At 54.5% G+C, this 21785-nt stretch overlaps 10 protein-coding genes across 10 annotated transcripts; 5 read left to right on the top strand and 5 right to left on the bottom strand.

The window, feature by feature from the left end:
* Nucleotides 1–81: 81 nt before the first annotated feature.
* Nucleotides 82–1356, bottom strand: N7474_002581 (3-deoxy-7-phosphoheptulonate synthase; the record flags this gene model as incomplete). Its single annotated transcript, XM_057193996.1, has 3 exons — nt 82–320; nt 375–1248; nt 1300–1356. The coding sequence occupies 3 exons, from the start codon at nt 1354–1356 to the stop codon at nt 82–84; spliced, it is 1170 nt and encodes a 389-aa protein (XP_057055351.1).
* Nucleotides 1357–1994: 638 nt separating this feature from the next.
* N7474_002582 (MFS transporter) lies at nt 1995–3605 on the bottom strand (the record flags this gene model as incomplete). The annotated part of the gene is made up of 3 exons (XM_057193997.1): nt 1995–2643; nt 2706–3493; nt 3546–3605. 3 exons carry the CDS (start codon nt 3603–3605, stop codon nt 1995–1997), a joined length of 1497 nt encoding a protein of 498 aa, XP_057055352.1.
* A 680-nt stretch (nt 3606–4285) lies between these two features.
* On the top strand, nt 4286–7129 carry N7474_002583 (uncharacterized protein; the record flags this gene model as incomplete). Its single annotated transcript, XM_057193998.1, has 1 exon — nt 4286–7129. The coding sequence occupies one exon, from the start codon at nt 4286–4288 to the stop codon at nt 7127–7129; it is 2844 nt and encodes a 947-aa protein (XP_057055353.1).
* Nucleotides 7130–7910: 781 nt separating this feature from the next.
* Nucleotides 7911–8565, bottom strand: N7474_002584 (uncharacterized protein; the record flags this gene model as incomplete). The annotated part of the gene is made up of 2 exons (XM_057193999.1): nt 7911–8119; nt 8169–8565. 2 exons carry the CDS (start codon nt 8563–8565, stop codon nt 7911–7913), a joined length of 606 nt encoding a protein of 201 aa, XP_057055354.1.
* Nucleotides 8566–9228: 663 nt separating this feature from the next.
* N7474_002585 (Zn(II)2Cys6 transcription factor domain-containing protein) lies at nt 9229–10406 on the bottom strand (the record flags this gene model as incomplete). Its single annotated transcript, XM_057194000.1, has 2 exons — nt 9229–9969; nt 10044–10406. 2 exons carry the CDS (start codon nt 10404–10406, stop codon nt 9229–9231), a joined length of 1104 nt encoding a protein of 367 aa, XP_057055355.1.
* Nucleotides 10407–11321: 915 nt separating this feature from the next.
* On the bottom strand, nt 11322–13108 carry N7474_002586 (catalase; the record flags this gene model as incomplete). Its single annotated transcript, XM_057194001.1, has 7 exons — nt 11322–11800; nt 11862–11946; nt 11999–12418; nt 12467–12559; nt 12612–12846; nt 12897–13026; nt 13078–13108. 7 exons carry the CDS (start codon nt 13106–13108, stop codon nt 11322–11324), a joined length of 1473 nt encoding a protein of 490 aa, XP_057055356.1.
* Nucleotides 13109–13913: 805 nt separating this feature from the next.
* N7474_002587 (GMC family oxidoreductase) lies at nt 13914–15796 on the top strand (the record flags this gene model as incomplete). The annotated part of the gene is made up of 3 exons (XM_057194002.1): nt 13914–15450; nt 15501–15664; nt 15716–15796. The coding sequence occupies 3 exons, from the start codon at nt 13914–13916 to the stop codon at nt 15794–15796; spliced, it is 1782 nt and encodes a 593-aa protein (XP_057055357.1).
* Nucleotides 15797–16316: 520 nt separating this feature from the next.
* N7474_002588 (uncharacterized protein) lies at nt 16317–17432 on the top strand (the record flags this gene model as incomplete). Its single annotated transcript, XM_057194003.1, has 1 exon — nt 16317–17432. One exon carries the CDS (start codon nt 16317–16319, stop codon nt 17430–17432), a length of 1116 nt encoding a protein of 371 aa, XP_057055358.1.
* A 666-nt stretch (nt 17433–18098) lies between these two features.
* N7474_002589 (uncharacterized protein) lies at nt 18099–19112 on the top strand (the record flags this gene model as incomplete). Its single annotated transcript, XM_057194004.1, has 1 exon — nt 18099–19112. The coding sequence occupies one exon, from the start codon at nt 18099–18101 to the stop codon at nt 19110–19112; it is 1014 nt and encodes a 337-aa protein (XP_057055359.1).
* Nucleotides 19113–20320: 1208 nt separating this feature from the next.
* Nucleotides 20321–21769, top strand: N7474_002590 (CAIB/BAIF family enzyme; the record flags this gene model as incomplete). The annotated part of the gene is made up of 1 exon (XM_057194005.1): nt 20321–21769. One exon carries the CDS (start codon nt 20321–20323, stop codon nt 21767–21769), a length of 1449 nt encoding a protein of 482 aa, XP_057055360.1.
* Between the last annotated feature and the right edge of the window lie 16 nt (nt 21770–21785).

The following is a 21785-nucleotide window of genomic DNA, read 5'->3' on the forward strand; positions in this document are numbered from 1 at the left end:
CAACTTGAGCGGAGAAACCTCCGTACAACCATCTGTCATCTATCATTTGATCATCTTTCCGCCTTCTCATCCCAAACACCCTCATCCCGAAAACTCCAGGATGGAAATATTTGGCCGCAGCTTTTCCATGGACTGCTGCACGGACGACCGCCGTCGGCTATGCAGGGCCACGGGCTTGGGCGCCACAGCCTGCCGCACGCGCACGGCGGCTGCCAGCTCGTCCAGCACAAGCTCGGTCTCCTTCCAGCCGATGCAGCCATCCGTGACGCTGACGCCGTACTGGAGTCCGGCAAGTCCATCGGCAGAGATATCTTGTCGGCCTAGTGGTCATTGATCAGTAAGACTGCAGTACAACAGAGTGCGAGGGCACTTACCAGCGTAGATATTACTTTCGAGCATCACCCCCGCGATGGGAGCCCCCGCAGCGACCTGCTGAGCTACGCTGGCCGCCACCACAGTCTGCTTGCGATAGTCCTTCATCGAGTTGCCGTGGCTGCAGTCCACGACGAGGCGGACGGGCTGGCCCGCCTGGACCATAGCAGCCTCTGCCTGGAGAATGTGCTCTGGGCCGAAGTTGGGCCCGCTCTTGCCGCCGCGCAGGACAACGAACGTGTCGTCATTGCCGGCGCTGAAACGATCAACGAGGTAGCCCTCATCGTCCACAGACACCAGGGTATGGCGCTGCGCGGCGGCTTTCATAGCGTCCAGGGCCACACCCAGCGAGCCGTCCGTGCCGTTCTTGAATCCCATCGGCATGGGCACATCACTGGCCAGCTCGCGGTGCGGCTGGCTCTCTGTAGTCCGGGCGCCGACGACGCCGCATGCCAGGACGTCCTGGACAAACGGCAACACGAGGGGGCTCAAGACCTCCGTGACGACTGGCAGGCCGAGCTCGGCCACGCGCAGCATGATCTGACGCGAGGCGAACAGGCCGCGGTTTAGATCGGACGCTGCCCCCTGCGCCAGGTCCGGGTGGTGGACGAGGCCCTTCCAGCCGACGGTCGTCCGGGGCTTCTCGATGTAGACCCGCATCGCGATCAACAGCTCTCCGCGATACCTCTCCGCCGCGGCCGCAAGTCGGCGGGCGTATTCCAATGCCGCAGCTGGATCATGCACACTGCAGGGTCCGACAATGACCAGGAGCCCGGGATGCGGTGCCATGGACGTCCGTGTTGACGGGATAGTAGTCTTCAGCGCACGCTGGATAGCATCGCGACCTTGGTCCACCGAGCGAGCGACTGCGTCGTTCTGCAATTGATTAGAGCCCAGACTATTTCTATCCAGGTGGAGGCAACTTACCAACGGCAGTTTCTGCTTCAGACCCAAGGGAGAGAGTCTCTGTGCTTGCGGCGCCATGGAGCTGTCTGAGTATGGGAGAATGAGATGGTTCGTATCAGACCAGTGCTTCTAATTACCCTAATAGGCTTGACGTGGGAATTGCACTGTCGCGACTATTTATAACTACCTAACATTGAGCTTTGAGAACAGGAATTACCTTTGGAGCTCCAATATCGCAGTCGTGATGAGGCTACCCAGACCAGGGCTAGACCTTGAGCTTCAGCTTATCCAACACCGCCAGGCAGCTGCAATCCGAATCACTTCAGCTACAACATATCTCCACCATGCTCACAGAAGTATGACTTGATCCGGCGCTTTTTCGGGGACTTCTGACAGTGCGACAGATAAGCAGGGATTTCGTCCCTGCCAAGCCACCACCTCGTATTTGGGTGAAGATTGACAGGGGTGTGTCTCGGAGGTGTCAGCGCTCAGTGCCGGGTAGATAGACTTCTTTCCCTTTCTACATTCTAGATAGCTTCAACCAACTTCGTCAGTCTCGACTCTCTGTCTGTCTCTACCTTTTTCCATCTGGTCTTTCCCCTTGGGCTCTGTAGTCTCATCAGTTTACCCTTACCGTACTATAATCTACAGTCATATGGAATGGTCTATGCTAAGAATAATCACGGTCTATCACGGTCTACATAAAAACAATACAATTACACCGATTCTCGGTCTAGCCCGTACCCCCCGAGACGGCGAAAACGTGGGCCGAAAAAATAGAAGATGGTCGGGAGCGGCATCATCAAGAGGCAGAGCAAGGCCAGCATCAGCGTGCCCCACTTGTAGCCCAACGACTCGTATAGACGAAAGCCAATCAGACTAAACACGCAGCCCAGGACGCTGCGGGTGAGCGTCATCCCGGCTAGCGCGCTGGCTGCGTACTGGTCGAAGGAGTCTACAAGGTACGTCGTGACGCAGATGTACGTGATTAGCATGCCGGACGAGAAGACCGTGGCCCCGATCAGCGGCACGATCCAGTGCACGTCGATGCGCGCGGTGAAAGCGAAGATAAACAGACCCAGTGGCACAATGCAGGCGCCCACCTGCATCAGCGGCATGCGGTACTCGGGACCCGTGCTGTCGGTCGACCGTCCCTTCCGGGCCTCGCGCGCCTTCATCAGAATGTAGGTGCGGTTCAGCGCCAACGCGCAGACGAGGACCCCGGCGAACGACCCGACTCCCACGCCCAGATACGACAGCCCGGTCAGGGCAGCCGGCCAGCGGTAGGAGGGCAGGCCGTACGCGGGCTCGGACGAGTACAGCAGCGGCAGGGTGACCATGTGGAGGTACAGGATACCGTAGATTCTGGAGTCGGGTTAGTGGCACTTCCACAAGATACGCTTAGACCCTGGAGGGTGAGGACATACAAGGCCATATAGAGGCTCATGGCGGTGCACGCAGGCGCCGTGAGGAGCATGTGGACGGCCCGGGTCAGGGTGCGTGCCAGCAGCTGTCGATGGCCAAGCGGACTGTCGAACGAGCTCCGGTAGGCGTCATTACCCGTCTCGGCCCGGAGCCGGGACGCCTTCTTGCGCAGTAGATAGGGCGGGAACGTCTCATGCAGGCAGAAGACCGATACGATGCAGGTGATGCCGGATGCGATGGCCATCACCCACGCCACCCACCGCCAGTTGCCGGTGCCCGCCAGGATGAAGCCGCCAATGATTCCCCCAAGGGCCGACCCGCCCGTGGGGCCAAAGCTGTATACCGACTGGGCGCGGCCACGGGTCTCTGGCGTGAACATGTCCCGGATGGTGCCGCCGCCGATGCTGGGGCCCGCCGATCCGGCCATGCCACAGGCCAGACGAAAGACGGCCAAGGCCGCCATGTTGGGCGCCACTGCGCAGAGGATGTTGCCTATGGTGAAGGCGACAAAGCAGGCTAGGTAGATAATGCGCCGGCCGTACAGCTCGGACAGGGGTGCCAGAAATAGAGGGCCCAGCCCGAAGCCTAGGACAAACAATGCGGTGGGCAGACTGGGGGCGTACGGGCCCGTCAGATGGAACTCGCGCGAGATGGCGAGACTGGTCACGGCCAGCATGACAGAGGCCATGGGCGACAGTGTGGCCTGCACACTGATCAGAAGCACGTTTCGCCATTTCTTCGCGGTGCTCCAATTGCGCGGATTGCAGGTATCATCAATGCCTTCCCATGACTGGACAAGATGAGTGAGCGATCAGCCAGGTGGAATAAACACCGGAGCATACCACTTCATACGCGCTTTCAGCCTCAGTAGCCTCAGTTATTTTGACCTCAGAAGGCGCCATTGTATTGTGTCTGCTCGCGGGACAGGAAGAGAGAAATCGGATAGTGACGCAGAAACAAAAGGGCGAGGCAGTTATAGACCAAATGAGACGGCTATTTCGCCGCAGAAACGACCAGGGGTACCTACACCTCAGCAGCACTGTTCTAGATTGTAGACCAAATGCTCCAACGCCAACACACAACCAAATGCCCGTGATGGCGATTCCTCTGATTGCAGACGGGATCCGGGCCAGAGAAAGCTGCACTGATCCGGGCCATCACGAAACGGGCGTGGCTTCAACGGATGGCGCCATTCAGACGAACACGATGAGTCCCTGCCTTAGCCGGCCGGGCATGTCTCGGCATCCCTCTAGTAAGCACTACAATCGGCATCTAACAGGAGGTTTATCGGCCCATTCTGCGGACCCACTGCCAGAGAATATCCCCATTCGAGATCGGCGAGATTCCACTTGCAGAGCCAGGACTCCATGGCAGTAGCGCCGTTTATCGACGGCAATCTCTACTTCCAGAAATCGCGATGCCAGATGGAGTAGAAACCCGGGCAGAGTAGGAATCATATAAGCTGGTCGGACATGGTCCCATGGACGACTACCATGAATAAGACCTCAACCGACATTGCGAGGATGTTTAGTACACTTGGATAAGTGTTTCTTGTCCATCGATTGATATCCACATCTGCATCATGGCTCCTGTGACAAAAAACTTGCTCGAAGCCCTAACCAGGGCTGCTCGTTCTGCCCCCGAGAAGGGCCTTCTGATCTACCCGCCTGGACAGACGGAAGGCGAGCCCGTCAGAATCACGTATCCCGATCTCCTGGGGGATGCAATTGTCCTGGGAAACTCGATCAAGACCATCCCGGGCCTGACGCCGGAGACGATCATCCTCATCCACCTGGACAACCATGAAGATAATGTCCGCTGGCTGTGGGCGGTGCTGGCGGCCGGCCAAGTGCCTGCCATCTCGACGCCGTTCACTAACAACCTCGACCAACGCCGCAAGCACCTGTTGCATCTGCAGGATGTCCTGCAGAGCCCCGTAGTGCTCACCAGGGAACATCTGGTGTCCGAGTTTCTCGACCTGCCTGGACTTGTCATCCACACAGTCGAGGATCTGACGGCCCACCAAGCTCCTCTCCGGGCCGAGTATATCTCAAACAACGGGTACACGCAGTCACCCAAGGACCTTGCCGCCCTGATGCTCACGTCTGGGAGCACCGGGAATGCGAAGGCCGTAGCGCTGCGCCATGGCCAGATCCTGCATGCCGTCGCGAGCAAAGCCGTGTACCACGGCACACATCGCGATGAGGTCTTTCTGAACTGGATCGGCATGGACCACGTCGCCAACCTCACAGAGATTCACCTGCATGCAATGAATCTGGGGGCAGACCAGGTGCACGTCCACGCTGGCGACCTTCTGGCCAACCCGCTCGCGTTTTTGCGGCTCATCGAGCGCCACGCAGTGGGATACACGTTCGCGCCGAACTTCTTCCTCGCAACGGTAAAGAAAACCCTCGAGAACATACTGCCGCATCGATCGGTAGACGACGCCCCGAGCCAGGGCCTCCCAGATGTCTCCTCCCTGCGCTGCCTGATCTCTGGCGGAGAAGCCAACTCAACGGCGCTGTGTGCCGCCCTGACCAAGTTGCTCCAGCCGTTTGGGGCCCCCTGCGACTTCATCCGGCCCGGGTTCGGCATGACAGAGACATGTGCTGGTAGTATATACAGCAAAGACTGCCCTGCGGGCGACCTTGTGCAAGCGCGAGAGTTCACCTCGCTAGGCCACTGCATCCCGAGCATGGAGATGCAGGTGCGAGACACCGAGGGCCGGGTCTGCGCCGCCAACGAGACCGGCCATCTCGAGGTGCGCGGTTCTAACGTGTTCAAGGAGTACTTCAACAACCCGACCGCGACGCAGGAGGCCTTCACGCCGGACGGCTGGTTTGTCACGGGTGACTTGGCCTTCCTGGATGAGAGCCAGCGGCTGCATCTGGTCGGCCGTGGCAAGGAGTCGATCAACATCAACGGTCTCAAGTATTACCCGCACGAGATCGAGGGCGCAATCGAGGACGCCCGCATCCCCGGCGTGGCGATGTCGTACACGGCCATCTTCCCCTATCGGGTGCCGGGTGCGGCGTCCGAAACACTCTGCGTGGTGTATCTACCCACCTACGCCGTGGACGACGTCTCTGCGCGCGTGAGTACGCGCAACGCAATTCGCACGGTCGTCATGAACCACTGCATGGCGCGGCCGCATCGTATCATCCCGCTGGACCGGGTGTTCTTGCCCAAGTCCGCTCTGGGCAAGCTCTCGCGCGCCAAGATCAAGAAGGCGTTCGAGGCCGGCATGTACGACTCCAGCATCCAGCAGGACGAGGAGTTCCTGGGGCAGGCCACCAACGGCCCGTCGCTGCAGCCCACCACGCCCGCCGAGGCGGCAGTGCAGAGGGTGTTCGCCGAGGTTTTTGTCGCATCAAGGGCGGAGCTGTGTGTCCACACCAACCTGTTCGATCTGGGCTGCTCGTCGCTGGAGATCTTCCAGATTAAGTGGCTACTGCAGAACGAGCCGGACCTGCCGGACCGCATCCCCGTCACAACGATCATCGGTCACCCGACAATTGAAGGCCTCGCTGCGGCTCTAGACCCGACTGCCACGGACCGTTCTAGCAAGCCCTACGACCCGGTGGTCACGCTCCGCACGGGGGGCAACAAAACTCCCCTGTGGCTGGTCCACCCGGGCGTCGGCGAGGTATTGGTCTTCTTGCACCTGGCCAACCGATTCACGGATCGACCGGTGTATGCGCTGCGCGCGCGAGGGTTCGACGGGGAGCCTTTCTTCAGTAGTGTGGGTGAGATGGTAGACGCCTACCGCACGGCTATCCAGCGTGTGCAGCCCGCCGGGCCGTACGCCATCGCAGGCTACTCGTACGGCGGCACGGTGGCATTCGAGATTGTCAAGCAGCTGCGGCAGGACGGGTTCGCGACACCTTTCCTGGCGGTGTTCGATCAGCCGCCGCATATCAAGGAGCGCATGCGCCATGGCGGCTGGGCGGACGTGCTGCTGACGCTGGCGCGTTTCTTTGATCTGCTGCTCAACGCAGAGGCCGAGGCCACGGTTGTCGCTCAGTTGCGGGCACTCGGGGGAGGGCTAGAAGACGACACTGATAAGGGCCAGCTGGTGGATCTGCTCCTGGCGTCGGCCTCGGAGCACCGCCTGGAGGAGTTCGGGCTGGATAAGAGCCGGCTGGCGACGTGGACTAGCCTGGCGCTCAACTCACACGTCATCGCGCGCGACTACGAGCCCCAGGGTCGTGTTCCAGCGCTGGAGGTGCTCTATGGGCAGCCGATTGAGGCGGTGGCAAGCACCAAGACGGAGTGGCTGGAGCAGAAGCTGTCGCGCTGGACGGACTTTGTCGACGACGTACACTTCCACGAGGTGCCGGGGCATCATTACACGCTGCTGGCGCCAGAGAATGTCGGCGCCTTCTATCGGACTCTGCGGGCCAGGATGGAAGCGAGGGGGGTCTAGTCAGGAAAGACAATTGGGGATTAGTAACTACGTTAATGATTGTAGGCGCAAAAAATGAGGGAATCTGTTTCTATTACTATTAGCGATGGATCAAATAGACTGCTGTTTCTGCGCTTTATGTTCGATCACAATCCCATTCCCCCGTACATCTTCACTGTTGCCGCGCGATGTTGCCACTGTAGAGCCTGGCTCGGATTCCTGATGAAGGTGGCATTCTCGAGCATCTCAAGGTTTATAGTGTTTTTTCAAGAAGTATGAGGACCTGCATCTGATGAGGCGAGGGGACCGAGACATTGAGGACTTGAACGGAGAATAGCGGGACTCAGACCGAGAGAAGAACGACCGGTCGTATGCTCGATCGCTTCCGACGATTTCGCATCTCTATCCCCTTTTCCCGACTGATGGCTTTCTAAGTTGGTTCACTGCTCAGCTCCATCCTACCTTCTCAAGTTCTTCGAGGAGAAACGAAGCCATGTCAATGCGTCTGATATCCACACATACTATATCGACCGAGACCCCGTAACGCTTTACGAGATAGCACGGCATGGCTTGTGGACGATTGGCTCAAGGGATAAAGCGAAGCATTATAGAGAAAAGATGAGCGACAGAGGCTGGAGCTGCTTACACATTGGAGGGGCGTGAATGAGGTCGACCGAGGGCATCGCACTCTCCTCCTTGACCCAGGAACAGAAGAAGGAAAGACTGCAAGTGATCATAAGATGTTTGTTTCTTAAAAGTAATTTATTGGATAGCAATATCCAGCTTTTTGGCAAGACTAGGGCTACTCTTCAGCCACAGACGACTCGTCGTCACAAAGAAAAGTGCTGCTCATCTTCTCAGCCTCTTCATATCTCTCCTCCAGCAGCAGGGCGACAAGATCCTCGCGTTCCTTCCATATCGCCTCGTTAGGGAGGCTTGTCCGAGCGTCTGTGAGCAGGATAGAGGCCACTCTATCTAACGCCTGCAGAGCTCCGTAGCACTTTGGCTGGTCTAGACCGTATTAGCGATAATAAGAGCACCAAGGGTTTGTAGACAATACCAAGATCCTTCACATTCTCCGGCGTGAGGCCATATAGAGTACGGAAACTTTGCCTTTCGATGCTGTTTTTCTTGTAGCGCTCAGTAACTACCATGGCATCGGATCGCACGTCGCCACGGTCGATGATATCTCTGTTCAGTCTGCGGGTTTCCTCCTTCCGGTGTTCTGTGTCTTTGCCAAATGCATTTCGCACCCACGTGGAAACGGCCCTCTGCCGGAGATCCAGATGGCTCTGGCGATGGGATTCGAGTTTCTGGGAATGGGATTCGAGTTTCTCGATCTTGTCGTTCATTTTTGCCATCTTTGCGAGCATTTCCGCATGAAAGCCGAAGCCGCCTTCGTTGGCGGCTATGCTCTGCTCGGTATCGTATTTCAGCAACGGCGCCTCCCTGACCATTTTGTCCACGCAGGCGGCAAGAGGGTTTTCCTTATCCTCAACTGATGGCGTCGAGACTCAGGGGAGTCGGAGAGACCCATGGCAAGGACCTGTTCGTGGAGATCTCTGGGGAGGGAGAAGCGAACGAGAGAGTGAGTGTATTCCTCAGTGATCTCCCAGAAGGAAAGGTCGACCTACAGGCGGCAGTGGGCGCTGACACCTCAGGCACCCTCCTGATCATCAACTGAGCTATGGTAGGCGATCTGGGTGTGACTATAGACTGGCAGCTTGTAATCATGATGGAACCATGAATTAAAGTTTTTATAGCATTGACTGACTTTCGGTTTTTGACATTCTTGACATTGTACGTTGATTTCGGTTACCATGTGTTCTATACTATAAACAGATAGCTAGATTAGACTCAGAATGCCAGGCATCTATCGTATACTTTTGACCACATTTCCATATTACAATTGGGTAGTGAGTGGCCGATCAACGATCCACTTGTTTTGATATAGACTAAGAATGGCTGGTGCATTTTTGGTGTAGCGGTTATTTTGCCCTGACTCTGAGCGACAACTAGTTATGTTAGAATGGTTTGGTTTGTAAGCGCAAGCAATGTGGGAATCTGTTTCTATCTCTAACTAGTGATTTATTAAATAGACTGCTGTTTCTGCTCTATTACTATCCCATTCCGCCGTACATCTTCATCGTCGCAGCGCGATGTTTCCACTGTAGAGCCTGGCTCAATTTCCTGATCGCCGTTTCCATTCCTTGCAGAATCACCTGTACCGGCTGTAGGTCACTCTCCAGCTCACTGTCATCCGGCGCCGTCCACTTCGCAGGCATCCTCTCGGCCGACGATGTGCCCGGCCGTGTGCAGCTGGCGACGCGCTCCGCGAGACATGAGACGGCGAACTCGATGCGGTTCAGCGTATGCAGTGCCAACATGTTCCCGACCATGTGTCGCTCATCCCCTTCGATTTGGTATCCGCCGATGGTCATGCTCAGCGGGCCGTCAGGATCCTCTAAGGACGGGGACAGCAGACTGGTGGGCACCGGGTGTTCAGTCACGACATACGAGAAGGCCTGTAGCAGGCGCAACATGCTACGCAGGCTGATGGCCGAGAGCAGCATGGTCTCTTCATTGACGGGTCTGCTGCATGCCAGACATTGGCTGAAGTGCTTCCATGTGGCCAGGGTGCGCTGGCCCGCCGCCAGCAGGGCGTCCACGGAGATCGGGGCCGGCTGCTGGCGCATCGCGCGAAGATGAGAGAGCAGGTCGGCGTGTTGCTGGGCGCATATGCACCGGCCGGAGACCTCGAGCGAGGCGACGTCGTCGTGGATGCTGTTGGACGGTGTCACATATCCACTTGCCGACCTGTGCAGCGGCAACGGGAGATCATTAGGATAGGCTGCAAAGGCCTGGCAGATATATGTGTCATGTTAGTCTAGACGCAATTGAGCCATCGGGCATGGAAGCAGATCGAGGTTCATACTGTGAAAAGGTCAAGCTCGTCCGGCAGCACGGGATAATTCGCGTGGACCAGGCGATTGAGATCGGCCATCCCTTCCGGATCCGCGCTGGCCGTCGTGGAAACATCGTGGCCATTCGTCGCCGGCCGCTTGGGGGTCGTCTCCTGCAGATTCGACCGGGTAGATGTCGCGCGCGCAGAGTCGCTGGCCGCTCGCTTGTTTTTGACTCCCTTGGGCCGCCCCAAGCGGCTGGACAGGCTGTAGACGCACGGGTGGTTGGACATCTGGCAGTTGGCGCATGGCGAGCCGCCTGAGCAGCGTAGCTTAGCAAAGTGGCAGGGGTTGCACGCCGATCGCATGCGACACCCCGGGATGTGCGATGCCATAGCGAGCAGACAAGAGCAGACCAGACATGCTTGGCCCCTGTCGTGGAACGGCGGCCATCTTCCTTATATTGCTAGGGGTCCAGCCAAGATCTGGAACGCCACGATGGCCTGAAGATTAGTCTTATTGGGAGATCTGGCTCTCTCCTAGTGCTTTCGTTCTCCTGCAGACTTGCCTGCAGACCCTGCAGGGTGCGACAGCGGTGCTGGACCAGTAGTATGTCCCAACACCCAACAGTGACTCGTGTGAGCCCGTCCCGTTTTAAGATAAGCAGGTCGGTGATACGAGGGCGTCTGGTCTCAGTGGTCACATTTTAGACCACACGGTGAGGCGTCAGCCTCAAGCGAGGTTGCATCGTATCACACCGGGCGGGACGAGTTGGGTTGGTTCGAATACGGATACTAGTCTGGTCCAGGCACATTCGATATTCGCCTTCGAAGCATAAAATGACGTCGAATAAATCTTTGATCTCCGTACGATCTCCGGACCCGCCTTCTCAGATCACGAATAATAAAAATGACAAAGGTTCTTTTCATCTTGACCGTTGGGAGTGAGAAGAGTGCAGGGGTTGACAATCGCAGGCCTGCAAAGTTACGCTGCGATCCCACTGCCAAACTTCCCGCCACGCCTGACTCTTATTCGTCCTCCCATCCTCCTCTTATCGGTTGCCCTTTTCGTTTCTTGACAACCAAAATAGTTCGCAAAATATACCGCTAGGCCAAGAGGTGCCAAGGGCCCCATTTCAGCTCCCAACGGTAATTTTCATGGTTTGACATTTCTCTCCTGTGTACTTCTGTCAGGCTCTTCGAAATAATAGTAGTTATGCCGGTGGGCGGCTTGCTTATAGCGAGGATTTTTATTAAAAATCAAGATTCACATTAAGACTCAGGAAATTCTCCCAGTCCACATCTAAGGGCTCAAAGACGCGAGCTACTCTTCGTTTTAGCGCCTATCAATTGGCCAATACGAGGGTCGACTTTGCTGAACATCACCATGACCGCTTCCCGCAGCTGTGCAGGCACGTCCTCCAAGGTCTCCGACACATTCGCCACCCACTGCCTTTTCTCGGTCTCGTCAAAGACCCTGTTCCACAGCTCTCGTGGCTGGAGGTAATCCTCATCATCAACCAAAATCTCATTCCGGCCGAGGGTGGCATTCTGCTCGATGCGCTCGGTGTGTCGCACGTCGGAAACCACCTGGCTGGGTACGCCTGGACTCAACGTACTGCGCACATAGTTCGGGTCACCTCCATAGTTCCGGGTCATGGTCGCCATGCCATCGCGCTCAAAGGGCGCGTAAACAGGGCAAATTGCACGGTTTGGAGGAAGCTGTGTGTAGTTCACCCCCAAACGGTATCGTTGAGCGTCAGGATAGGCAAACATGCGTGCCTGCAACACTATATGCAGGGGTATTCAGTATCCTGTCAGATACCAGGAGCAATGTTAGGAAATACTTACTAGGATCCGGTGTCATTGCGATCCCAGGGACCATGTTGGAAGGCGAGAATGCGGCTTGTTCGATCTCCGCGAAATAATTATCCGGCTGGATTCCTCATCAGCATGTACACCTTGCTTCTCATAAAGTCCTGTCATACATTCTTGTTTAAAGTCATTTGGCCGACTTCAAGCAACGGGAAGTCCTTGTGGGGCCAGACTTTGGTGATATCAAAAAGAGCGCGGCCGTAGGTCTCAGCCTGCTCGGGCTCCATTACTTGCACGTAAAGTTTCCAGACCGGAAACTGTCCACGAGAGATGGTATCCCACAGGTCCTGAGTATGAAAGTCGGCATTTACTCCAGCCATGCGAGTGGCGTCTTGTCCAGAGAGATGGGTGATGCTTTGAGTCGGTCGGAAGTGGAATTTGCAGTAGCGGAACTTGCCATCAGCTGCCACCATCTTGAAGGTATGCACGCCAAAACCTGTCACTCGACGGATCGAATCGGGGATACCGCGAGAGCCAAATAGATGCATCAAAGCGTGAACACTCTCCGGCTGGTTGACGTGGAAGTCCCAGAACTGAACGATTAGCTTCACCAGCAAGTAGAGACACCAAATAGCACTCACCATAGTCCAATCCGGCCGGTTAGTGGCAGGATGCCTTTTGTGGCTTCTATTTAGGGATGGAAACCTAATCGGATCGCGCACGAAGAACACCGGCTTCGAATAAATTAGAACCAGAGGTGTAAGAGACCGAGGAACAAAGACTTACAATGTGGTTCCCCACAATGTCGTGATTACCTTCCTCCGTGAAGAACTTGACAGAGAAGCCTCGCACGTCCCTAACCGTGTCTGCGCTGCCCTTTTCACCACCAGTGGTGCTAAGACGAAAAAGGACGGGAGTTTTCTTGCCCACGCCATTGAGGAACTTGGCCGACGTGAGGGAAGATATATCATTGGTGATTTCGAACTCGCCCCAAGCACCTGCTGCTTTGGCATGGACAACTCTGCCCGGTGTCAGCTCTACTTTCATAATGCAGATGGAATAACTCCCGACCTTTCAGGAATACGCTCACGGTTAAAGTGAGAAAGCGTCTCAATGAGAAGCGTGTCACCCAAGGTCGTGATGCCTCCGCTGCCAAAAGTAGGCAACGTAGTACTAACGGACGGGTCTGCAACTGGCTGGCCTTGCAGGATGTTAGCGGGAGGGCATCATGTTGAGAATTCAAGTATCGTACCTTCAGCCAACGTAAAGATAGGCTTCGACATGGTGAATTCTTGATCGGGCGTGTCAAATACCTGTGATGTGGATGCTCTATCCCTAGGGGGCTGGCTTCGTCTTTATAATTTTATATTCCAGGTCTATATAAAGACAGCTTCGGTGACAAAGACATGGATCAGTATCCGAAATATCCCTGGTATAGTTACGTGAGGGGTAGGAAAAAACAGGACAAAAGATCCCCTCAGTGCCTCGCGCATCCACTATCCTATGTCGTAACCCCGAAAGGTTGTCGAATGGAACTGTGGTATGCTCTTATGTGAGGAGTGTTAGCTTACGAAAAGTCCAAATTGGGCGCTCAGAGTGCCTGGGCGTACAGAATTGGAGATACTACGTTATTGGGCGAAACCTTAAATTCAGCCTTTACGGGCCGAGATGTATGCACCGTTTGTGCCGAGTCATCACCGAGTCTTTGCCGGGCTCGGCATCCCGTCCGCACTGCCCACCTTGAAGCGATCGTGGCCGTGATTCAATAGTATAGCTTACAGATTCGTGCGGAGATCCTTTACCCCTCATGAGGGGTCAATAATTGCCGCCACAACTGTCCAATCTGGAGCAAATACCTCAGTGACCACAAGATTGGATATCCACGTTCCACGAATTTACTAACTAACCGTATTGAGTAACTAGTACTACCACTTTGAGAACCTGACCTCGCCATTTTATGATTCGGAATTCGGCAAGAATTGAACACATAATGATATATAAGCGACGCTTTTCCTAGTCAATTTCTCCTAGACATTCAGAAAACCATTATCTTTCAACGGCTTCCCTGCAACAGACAAAGCTCAAATCATGGCAACCGTGTCCAACGGCTCTGAGTACGACTTTATCGTCGTTGGCGGTGGCACGGCTGGCAATGCCGTTGCTGGTCGCCTTGCTGAAAACCCCGACGTTCGTATCCTGGTTGTTGAAGCTGGTATTCCGAACCCAGACCAAATCGAACAAATTACCACGCCGTCAATGGCATTCACCCTTCGTGGAAGCAAGTATGACTGGGCATACAAGACGACTATGATCAAGCGCGACGACTACGAGCGCATTGAAAAACCCAACACCCGCGGAAAGGCCCTTGGTGGAAGTACATGTGCCAATTACTTCACTTGGATCCCGGGCTCGAAACCTACCTTTGACGACTGGGAGGAATTTGGAGGCCGAGACTGGAACTGGGATAACTGCGTGGAATATCTGCGCAAGTGCGCCACTTACCATGACGATGAGAAGTTGTATCCGGCCGAACTGAGCAAGATTGGAACCGGAGGCCCTGTACAGATCTCCCATGCCGACTTGGTGCCGGAGATGCAGCCGTTCCGCGATGCGCTTACCCAAGCGTGGGTCTCCAAGGGCCAGCCTCTGACCGAGGACATCTTTTCTGGCGAAATGAAAGGCCTCACTCACTGTGTCGACACCATCCACCGGGGCGTGCGCCAGGGTAGCTTCCTGTACTTGAAGAACAAGCCGAACGTGACAATCCTCTATGGGGTTCAGTCGAAACACTTGATCATCGATCCGGCAACACGCATCTGTTCCGGCGTCACTGTTATCAGCGAGGCCTCCAACACCGAGATCAGTGTTTATGCTAGCCGCGAAGTGATTGTGTCTCAAGGTGTATTTGAGACCCCCAAGCTTCTCATGCTGAGCGGTATCGGCCCTGCCGCAGAACTAGCTAAGCATGGAATCAATCCGGTTGTGGACTCCCCTCACGTTGGCCAGCATCTCCTGGACCACCCAATTGTGCCTTTCGTTCTTCAGATCAAGGATGGTTATGGCCTGGACGATCACATCCTCCGCGCCGGTCCTCTTAATGACGAGGCTTTGGCTACATACCAGCGTGACAAGACGGGCCCTGCAAGCTCCGGATTCTTGGAGCTTGTGGGATTCCCCCGCATTGATGAACGACTGGAGAAGTATCCCGCTTATCGCGAGGCGAAGGCTGCGAATGGTGGACTAGATCCCTTTGGACCCGCGGGCCAGCCTCACTTTGAGCTTGACTTCGTCAGCCTGTTTAGCACCGCCTTCCAGTGGCACTACCCTCTGCCCGAGCAAGGAAGCTATATGACCGTCATTGTCGATCTGCTCCGGCCCCTGTCCGAGGGCGAGGTTACCCTGAACAGCTCAAATGCCCTGGTTCAGCCCAACATCAACCTCAACTTCTTTGCCAATGACTTAGACATCTTGGCAATGCGTGAGGGTGTGCGCTGGACATATGATGTTTTGACCAACGGTGCCGGATTCAAGGACATCGTCGTCCGGGAGTACCCCTGGAAGATGCCTCTCCATTCTGATGATGAGATGAACAAGGCTGTTCTGGATCGAAGCCAGACTGGATTCCGTAAGATCGCCAATCATCAATACTTGCGACAGCACTAATGTAATTCACAGACCCCTGCGGCACGGCACGACTCTCCAAGAGCATCCACCAAGGTGTTGTTGACTCGAAGCTTCGAGTACATGGGGTGCGCAACCTCAGGATTGCAGATGCTTCCGTTATCCCTGTGATTCCCGACTGCCGTATTCAGAACTCAGTCTACATGATTGGCGAGAAGGTGAGTAATGAGCTTTGATGATTTTCACGAGAAGACTAACCCGCATTTTAGACCGCAGATATCATCAAATCCCAGCACAAGGATCTCTATGAGGCAAAGAACATTCCTTACTTCGTCTCTAGCAAACTGTAACTTAGATCCGCGGCCTCGAGATAGAGAAGTGCATCATCCTTCACAGACCAGCTTTCACCAATCCGTTTGCTGGAATAGAGCTATGAGCCTCTCGGTTCCTTCTTTCCTGTTTTCCATCGCAGTATATCACAATCAAACTTAAATTGTCTTCAGAAACATTCCCATGAAAAGTTGCATGTTTAGCTGACGTATGGAAACCTAAAAGCTCAACCCAAGCTTCGATAAGCGATAAGAACGCGAGAACAGGATTTTGAGATGGCATGACGCTGATGTGAATCCAGACCCGCGCCGTCATCGACAAACTTCCGCCCGACCATGGCCGTGATGAATCATATGACAGGACTGAGTTAGCTGATTTCCCAAAAGCGCACCCTCTTCTCGCTTTTTGCCTCTTAGGCTCTCCTTTCAGTAATAATACCATGGATCTTCTCCTCTGAGCTCCTCCTGTAGATATTTTTACATAGTTAGCTCTCTTCCTCCTACTCCCAGGCACTTCGTCGATCCGAGCCCCCCCACAACCATGCCGCGATTGTCAGCGACACTCCAGGCTCCAGATCACCCGATCGCGCTGCAGCCCACCCACCTCCTGGCCTCGATGCCGGATCTGCAGACCGACTCAGCGACCACACTCATTATTACTCGGGGGAACACGCTATTTGGGCCGGATTACTTAGTAAACCAGCTGCGGTGGCACAAGTCTCCACACTCGCGACAGCGGCAGTCGCTACTGTTTACCGTGAACAGCAAGTTCTGGCGCAAATCGCAACACCGAATAATCCGAGACGCGTCAGGACGGCCGCTACTGGAGCTACGGCGACAGTGGCGGCAGCGGATCTGGAGGGTTATGCAGGCTGGAGGGGGTGGGGACGAGCTTCTGAGCGCGAACATGAGCTGTGCGCTTGAGATGAAAATGTTGATGCAAGTGACAAATGCACTATTAGCTGCGAGTCACCTAGACGAGAGTCATCAGCAGCAGCTCCAGCAGCACGCGCAATTCCAAGCCAGTCGGCGTCCTGTAGCAAGTCAGAGGCCAGCAAACCGCACCCTTCCGCCACAGGAGCAAGCCCCACCGCCGTATAGCGCCGTGATCGCCGGTAACACTAGCGACTACTTCGCAAGCAGTAACAATAGCAACACGAGGGGCCTGGCTATGGACGACAACAGCTTACTATCCTTGGATGATGAAGATGACACCAGCACATCGCCACCATCTTATGAGTCTATACGGCCCTGCCCGAGCCATTCCCTACAAGATTTGCTAGACGCAGTGGAGGCGCCACGGGAGCCAGCGCCATCACCCTTCTATGATTTCCCGCCGGGGAGATGGCACACGGGAGCGGCAGTAAATAAGCAAGAAGAGCTAGAGGTGCTACGGCTTAGCAACACAGTGACGACGGTGATGATGGGGGATCGGACCATTATCGGGATTCGACGCGGGAAGATGATGAATTATCATAGCCTATCGGGGGCTTTGCCGCGGTGGGAGGTGCAGATTGCGGAGGGCGTGGATTTATTACTGGTAAGTTTCCTGCTAGTCCTGAATCCGACGACATACCTTAATCGGCTGCCCACATCTCACTTGAGACGCGGGGCCAGGCGGTATTTTGTACCCGATATAGAGCTGATCCAAGGCTAAAATTTTGTATAGCCAGTATGTATCGTGTTGATATTGGCAGAGTTTGCAACATGAGTACTGCCGTATTCGAAAACAGATTCCCCGTATACACCCTCAGATTGTTTCCCGAACCCTGTTTTGAACCACCCTGGTCAGTACAAGTGGACATCCGTGCAAAACGAACCTGGCCTTGAAGCGGGTATCTGTGGAGTTGCCGCATTGGGGTCGTTTTTCTCGACACCAGCACACCCGCTCGAAACGAAGCTTGTTGGCCAGTGCTTTTCCGTACTCGATATGGCCGATGCAGAGCCTGTTATTCGTTTGAACATGAAACTTTTGGCCGGCTGGATACTGCCTACTATATATATGAGACTGACCACCCTGCCCAGTTATTGCTTTCCTGGCTTGTCAAATTGCCATGCATATTGCGGAGGCGCTCAGTCTACACAGAGATCAATGTTTTGCTAATATGAAAATATTTTCGATTTTCTTTTGTTGGCCAAATAATAGATCGAAGTGGGAAAGAACAACACGGATGATATCTAATCTTCGGGTGTTCGGAGGCTGGGGGCTGGGAATCCCCGCTTAAGCACCCGGACACCCCAAGTGCTCCAAGCACGTTTGGCACATCCTGGAACTCCCTGTGTGTGCGCGAAGGCTCTCTGATTAGTACCTATTTTAAACTCGATGTCTTATGGACTGCCGTTCAGCGATGATCCCTTCAACACCAAACATGTGCTCGACCCCACGGCGGCTCTGCTGCCTGCCTCGACTCGTACGGTGGAGCAAACCTTGATCTGCCCCTCGGATGACATGCACAGTTTCCTCCAAAAAGATCTCCGCGTGGACAAGCTGAATAAGATCGATCGGTATCTATGGCTGGCTGGGCAACCGATGCCTCCTCGGCCCCTGAATTACCACGTCGTCGCATCGCGCGAAATTGCCGCAGACGAAAGAATGGACATGCACCTGGTGTGGGAAACCTCGCGGCGCCTTCACTTGAAGCCACTTCCTCGATATCTTCTTGATGGTCAATTTTGGGCGAAGCATCTCGTCTGCGAAGGATCAGATTGTGTTGAACAAGACCAAAGCGCGCACGGCCCGAGCCGACAGACAAGGGAACATTTATATAAATGCGCCCTGGGCTTTCTTGCTTCCTACATCGCTTTGATCCAATTTGAAAGTGACATCGCCATCGCCCACAGCTATCATTTGATTCCCCGTGACCTGACCTGGGAGAAATGGGTCCAACTGGTCCAGCAGTTGTTGAAGAAGGGGGCCACTAATCCCAAAAACATCAACCATCGCTATTTATTCGGGGAGCTGAGGCTGGCGCGACTCAATGAGATATACGCCATTCGCTACGGCAGCATATTAAAGGGTTATCAATTCACTTATCAAACATACGGCGAGCTAGTCCGTGACCACCTCACGACCCTCTCAGCGGCCACCATTTACGTTGCACTGGTGTTGACAGCCATGCAGGTCGGGCTTGCTACCACTCGCTTAGGCCAAAACCTGTCTTTTCAAAATGCGTCGTATGGGTTTACGGTGTTCTCAATTCTGGCACCGTTGATCGGGATTGGGCTAGTGGGTATGATGGGGATTTTCCAGTTTGCCAGCAACATGCTAGAAACGAGGAGGTTTAAACACAAGCAGTTTGCATTGTATGATAAGATGGCACAAAATCACTCAATTTAACAGCCTGATTGGTCGAGAAGCGCTGTGTCCTTGTGACTACTAGTCGTAGTGGGCTCTTCTGCTTTCGTTTGTAGATGAACGGTTCTGGGCGTCTTGCGGATGTAAATCAATACCCGCCTCCAAGTGTTCTGGGCCCGAGCCAAACTCATATTGATCATAATGTTCAATTACTTGCTCTCGCGCGAGCGGAATCTGGATTTGCCCAGAAACTAGTTCGATAAGAGAAAGGCAAGACTAATTGGGCCTTACTCGCTTAACAACTCCTTCGTACCTCATTTTCGTCTCTTTTACACGGTCCCAAATAAGGATAGCTGGTCGAGCAATATCCGCAATCATATCCTTGGGGTGTAAATCTGGAGCACATGCAAAAAGAATTAACGAATCATCAATCTCGAGCCAAGCCCGGGTTCTTCAGTAACATCAACTTGGGAGCGGGGTAGTCCTGAAAGCGATCTTTAAGAACTTTTCTTAAACAAAGCGGCAACAGAGCCCTGAGCTGACCTCAATCCACTCCTCCTGCGCAGAACTTACATTTTGCAGTCTTGGTACTCGCTCGGATACACTTCTTTGCTTTTCAAGACCTCCGAAATTAAAAAATTCATCATGGAAGGCCGATGCCAATGTGGTGCTATTCGATTCACTACACCTCTCCCAGAACCAACCAAGATATTCGTCTGCCATTGCACGGAATGTCGCCATCAGTCCTCGTCATTCTGCGGCATAACGACCGTTTTCCCCTGGTTTGAGCTGCCAGTGACCAATGCAGATGGCACCTCACGCATTGGTATCTATACTCGCAGAACTCTGAGTAATAGGCAGCTAGAGTGTTTGTTTTGTACATCCTGTGGATCGAGACTGATTCATCGCACTCATGGAGAGGACGCTCTGAGCGTGAAAGGTGGCTGTTTGGAGGGCTTGACGAAGCCGATGATGTCGAAAGCTGTGCATATTTGGTGTAAAGAGGCAGTCATGGAGATTCCAGCTGGTGTGGAACGTTGGGAAGAGGAACCTGAAGAATAATCAATACTACCCAGTTCATGCAGAGACTTTGCTTGGAGAGAGTAGATGTAATTTCTGTTATATACTGATGCCATTTTAAGACAAGCTAAACTCCTTTGGGCCAGTTCAACAGATCTATCCTTCCCGCTTGTCCCTTGCCGAGGTACTTCACCTCTACAAACTCTCTCGACTTCAACCAATATAATAATATGACAGACAAAACAGCATTCACGGCGCCGGACACAGTATCCTATCTCTGGGATCACCTCGACCTGCCGCGCCAAGCACTGCAATCCCTCCAGCTTCCGGACACCAACTCAGACCCAGGGCTTCCGTCCTCATTCAAAGTCGGGCATCTAGCGCAAAGCACAATAGCTCTTTCCGCTCTCGCAGCATCGCTATTTCATGCAACCCGCAACGGCAAGCCATCCCTACCTCATGTGCAAGTAGCGCTTCGCCACGCATGCGCCGAATTCAAGTCTGAGCGCCTCTACCGCATCGACGGCCACCCGCCACCAGACCCATGGGGTCCAATCGGCGGGTTGCACGCCACGCGTGATGGCTACGTGCGTATCCACGATAATTGGGCGCACCACCGACAAGCCGCACTAGATATACTGCGGTTACCGAGCAATGCATCGCGCGCCCAGGTAGCCGAGGCATTGAAGAGTCGTTCTGCTGTTGATATTGAGACGGCGGCATCTCAGTCTGGAGGGGTCATTACTGTACTCCGCTCTTACGAACAGTGGGATGCTCATCCACAGGCATCCGCTATCTCCGACTTCCCCATTCAGATCCGCAAACTAGCCTCCGACGGTCCGAAAGGTTTATCTCCCTGGCTGAAACCTGGCAATGACCGGTGTCTACGCGGAGTCCGAGTCCTAGATCTCAGTCGGGTGATTGCAGGCCCTGTTGCTGGGCGGGCGCTGGCATCGCACGGTGCAGATGTGCTCTGGGTGACAGGACCGGGAATGCCAGATTTACCCTCTCTAGACCGCGATCTCAGTCGTGGCAAGCGCACTATCCAGCTTGACCTGAATTCTGCTGCTGGAAAAGCCAAACTCCTGGACCTTGTGCGCGACGCAGATGTTTTCATCCAGAGTTACCGGCCAGGCAGTCTGGCAGCCAAGGGATTAGGTCCTTCTGATCTGGCAGGTGTGAACCCCGGCATCATTTACGCAGAGCTATCTGCGTACGGCAGTAATGGGCCTTGGAGTCAGAATCGAGGCTTCGATTCTCTAGTTCAGACTTGCTCGGGCATGAATGTGTCTGAGGCAGAGCACTTTGGAGCTGGCGAGGCAGCGCGGGCTATGCCGTGCCAAGCACTGGATCATGGAGCGGGTTTTTGCCTGGCGTCGGGAATTATGGCGGCGTTGTATCATCGCACAGTTGCAGGGTCTGCGTGGAAGGTTGAGGTCTCCTTGGGTGGGGTTATGAAGTATCTTCGCTCGCTGGGTCAGTATCCCGGTAACTCGGGGTTTCAATGTGAAGATATATCATTTAGAGATGATGATCTCGCCGAGTACCTGGAGTCAAGACCCTCTGCCTTTGGTGAGATTACGGCTCTGAAACCTGCGGCGTGTGTGGAGGGAGCAATGCCCGGTTGGGATATAATGCCCAAGCCGCTGGGTTCGGATGTTCCCGAATGGATGTCATAAATGAAATCTATATTGA

This window comes from Penicillium riverlandense (genome assembly GCF_028828495.1).
Source record: "Penicillium riverlandense strain IBT 135883 chromosome Unknown utg000002l_segment0_segment0, whole genome shotgun sequence".
NCBI lineage: Eukaryota > Fungi > Ascomycota > Eurotiomycetes > Eurotiales > Aspergillaceae > Penicillium > Penicillium riverlandense.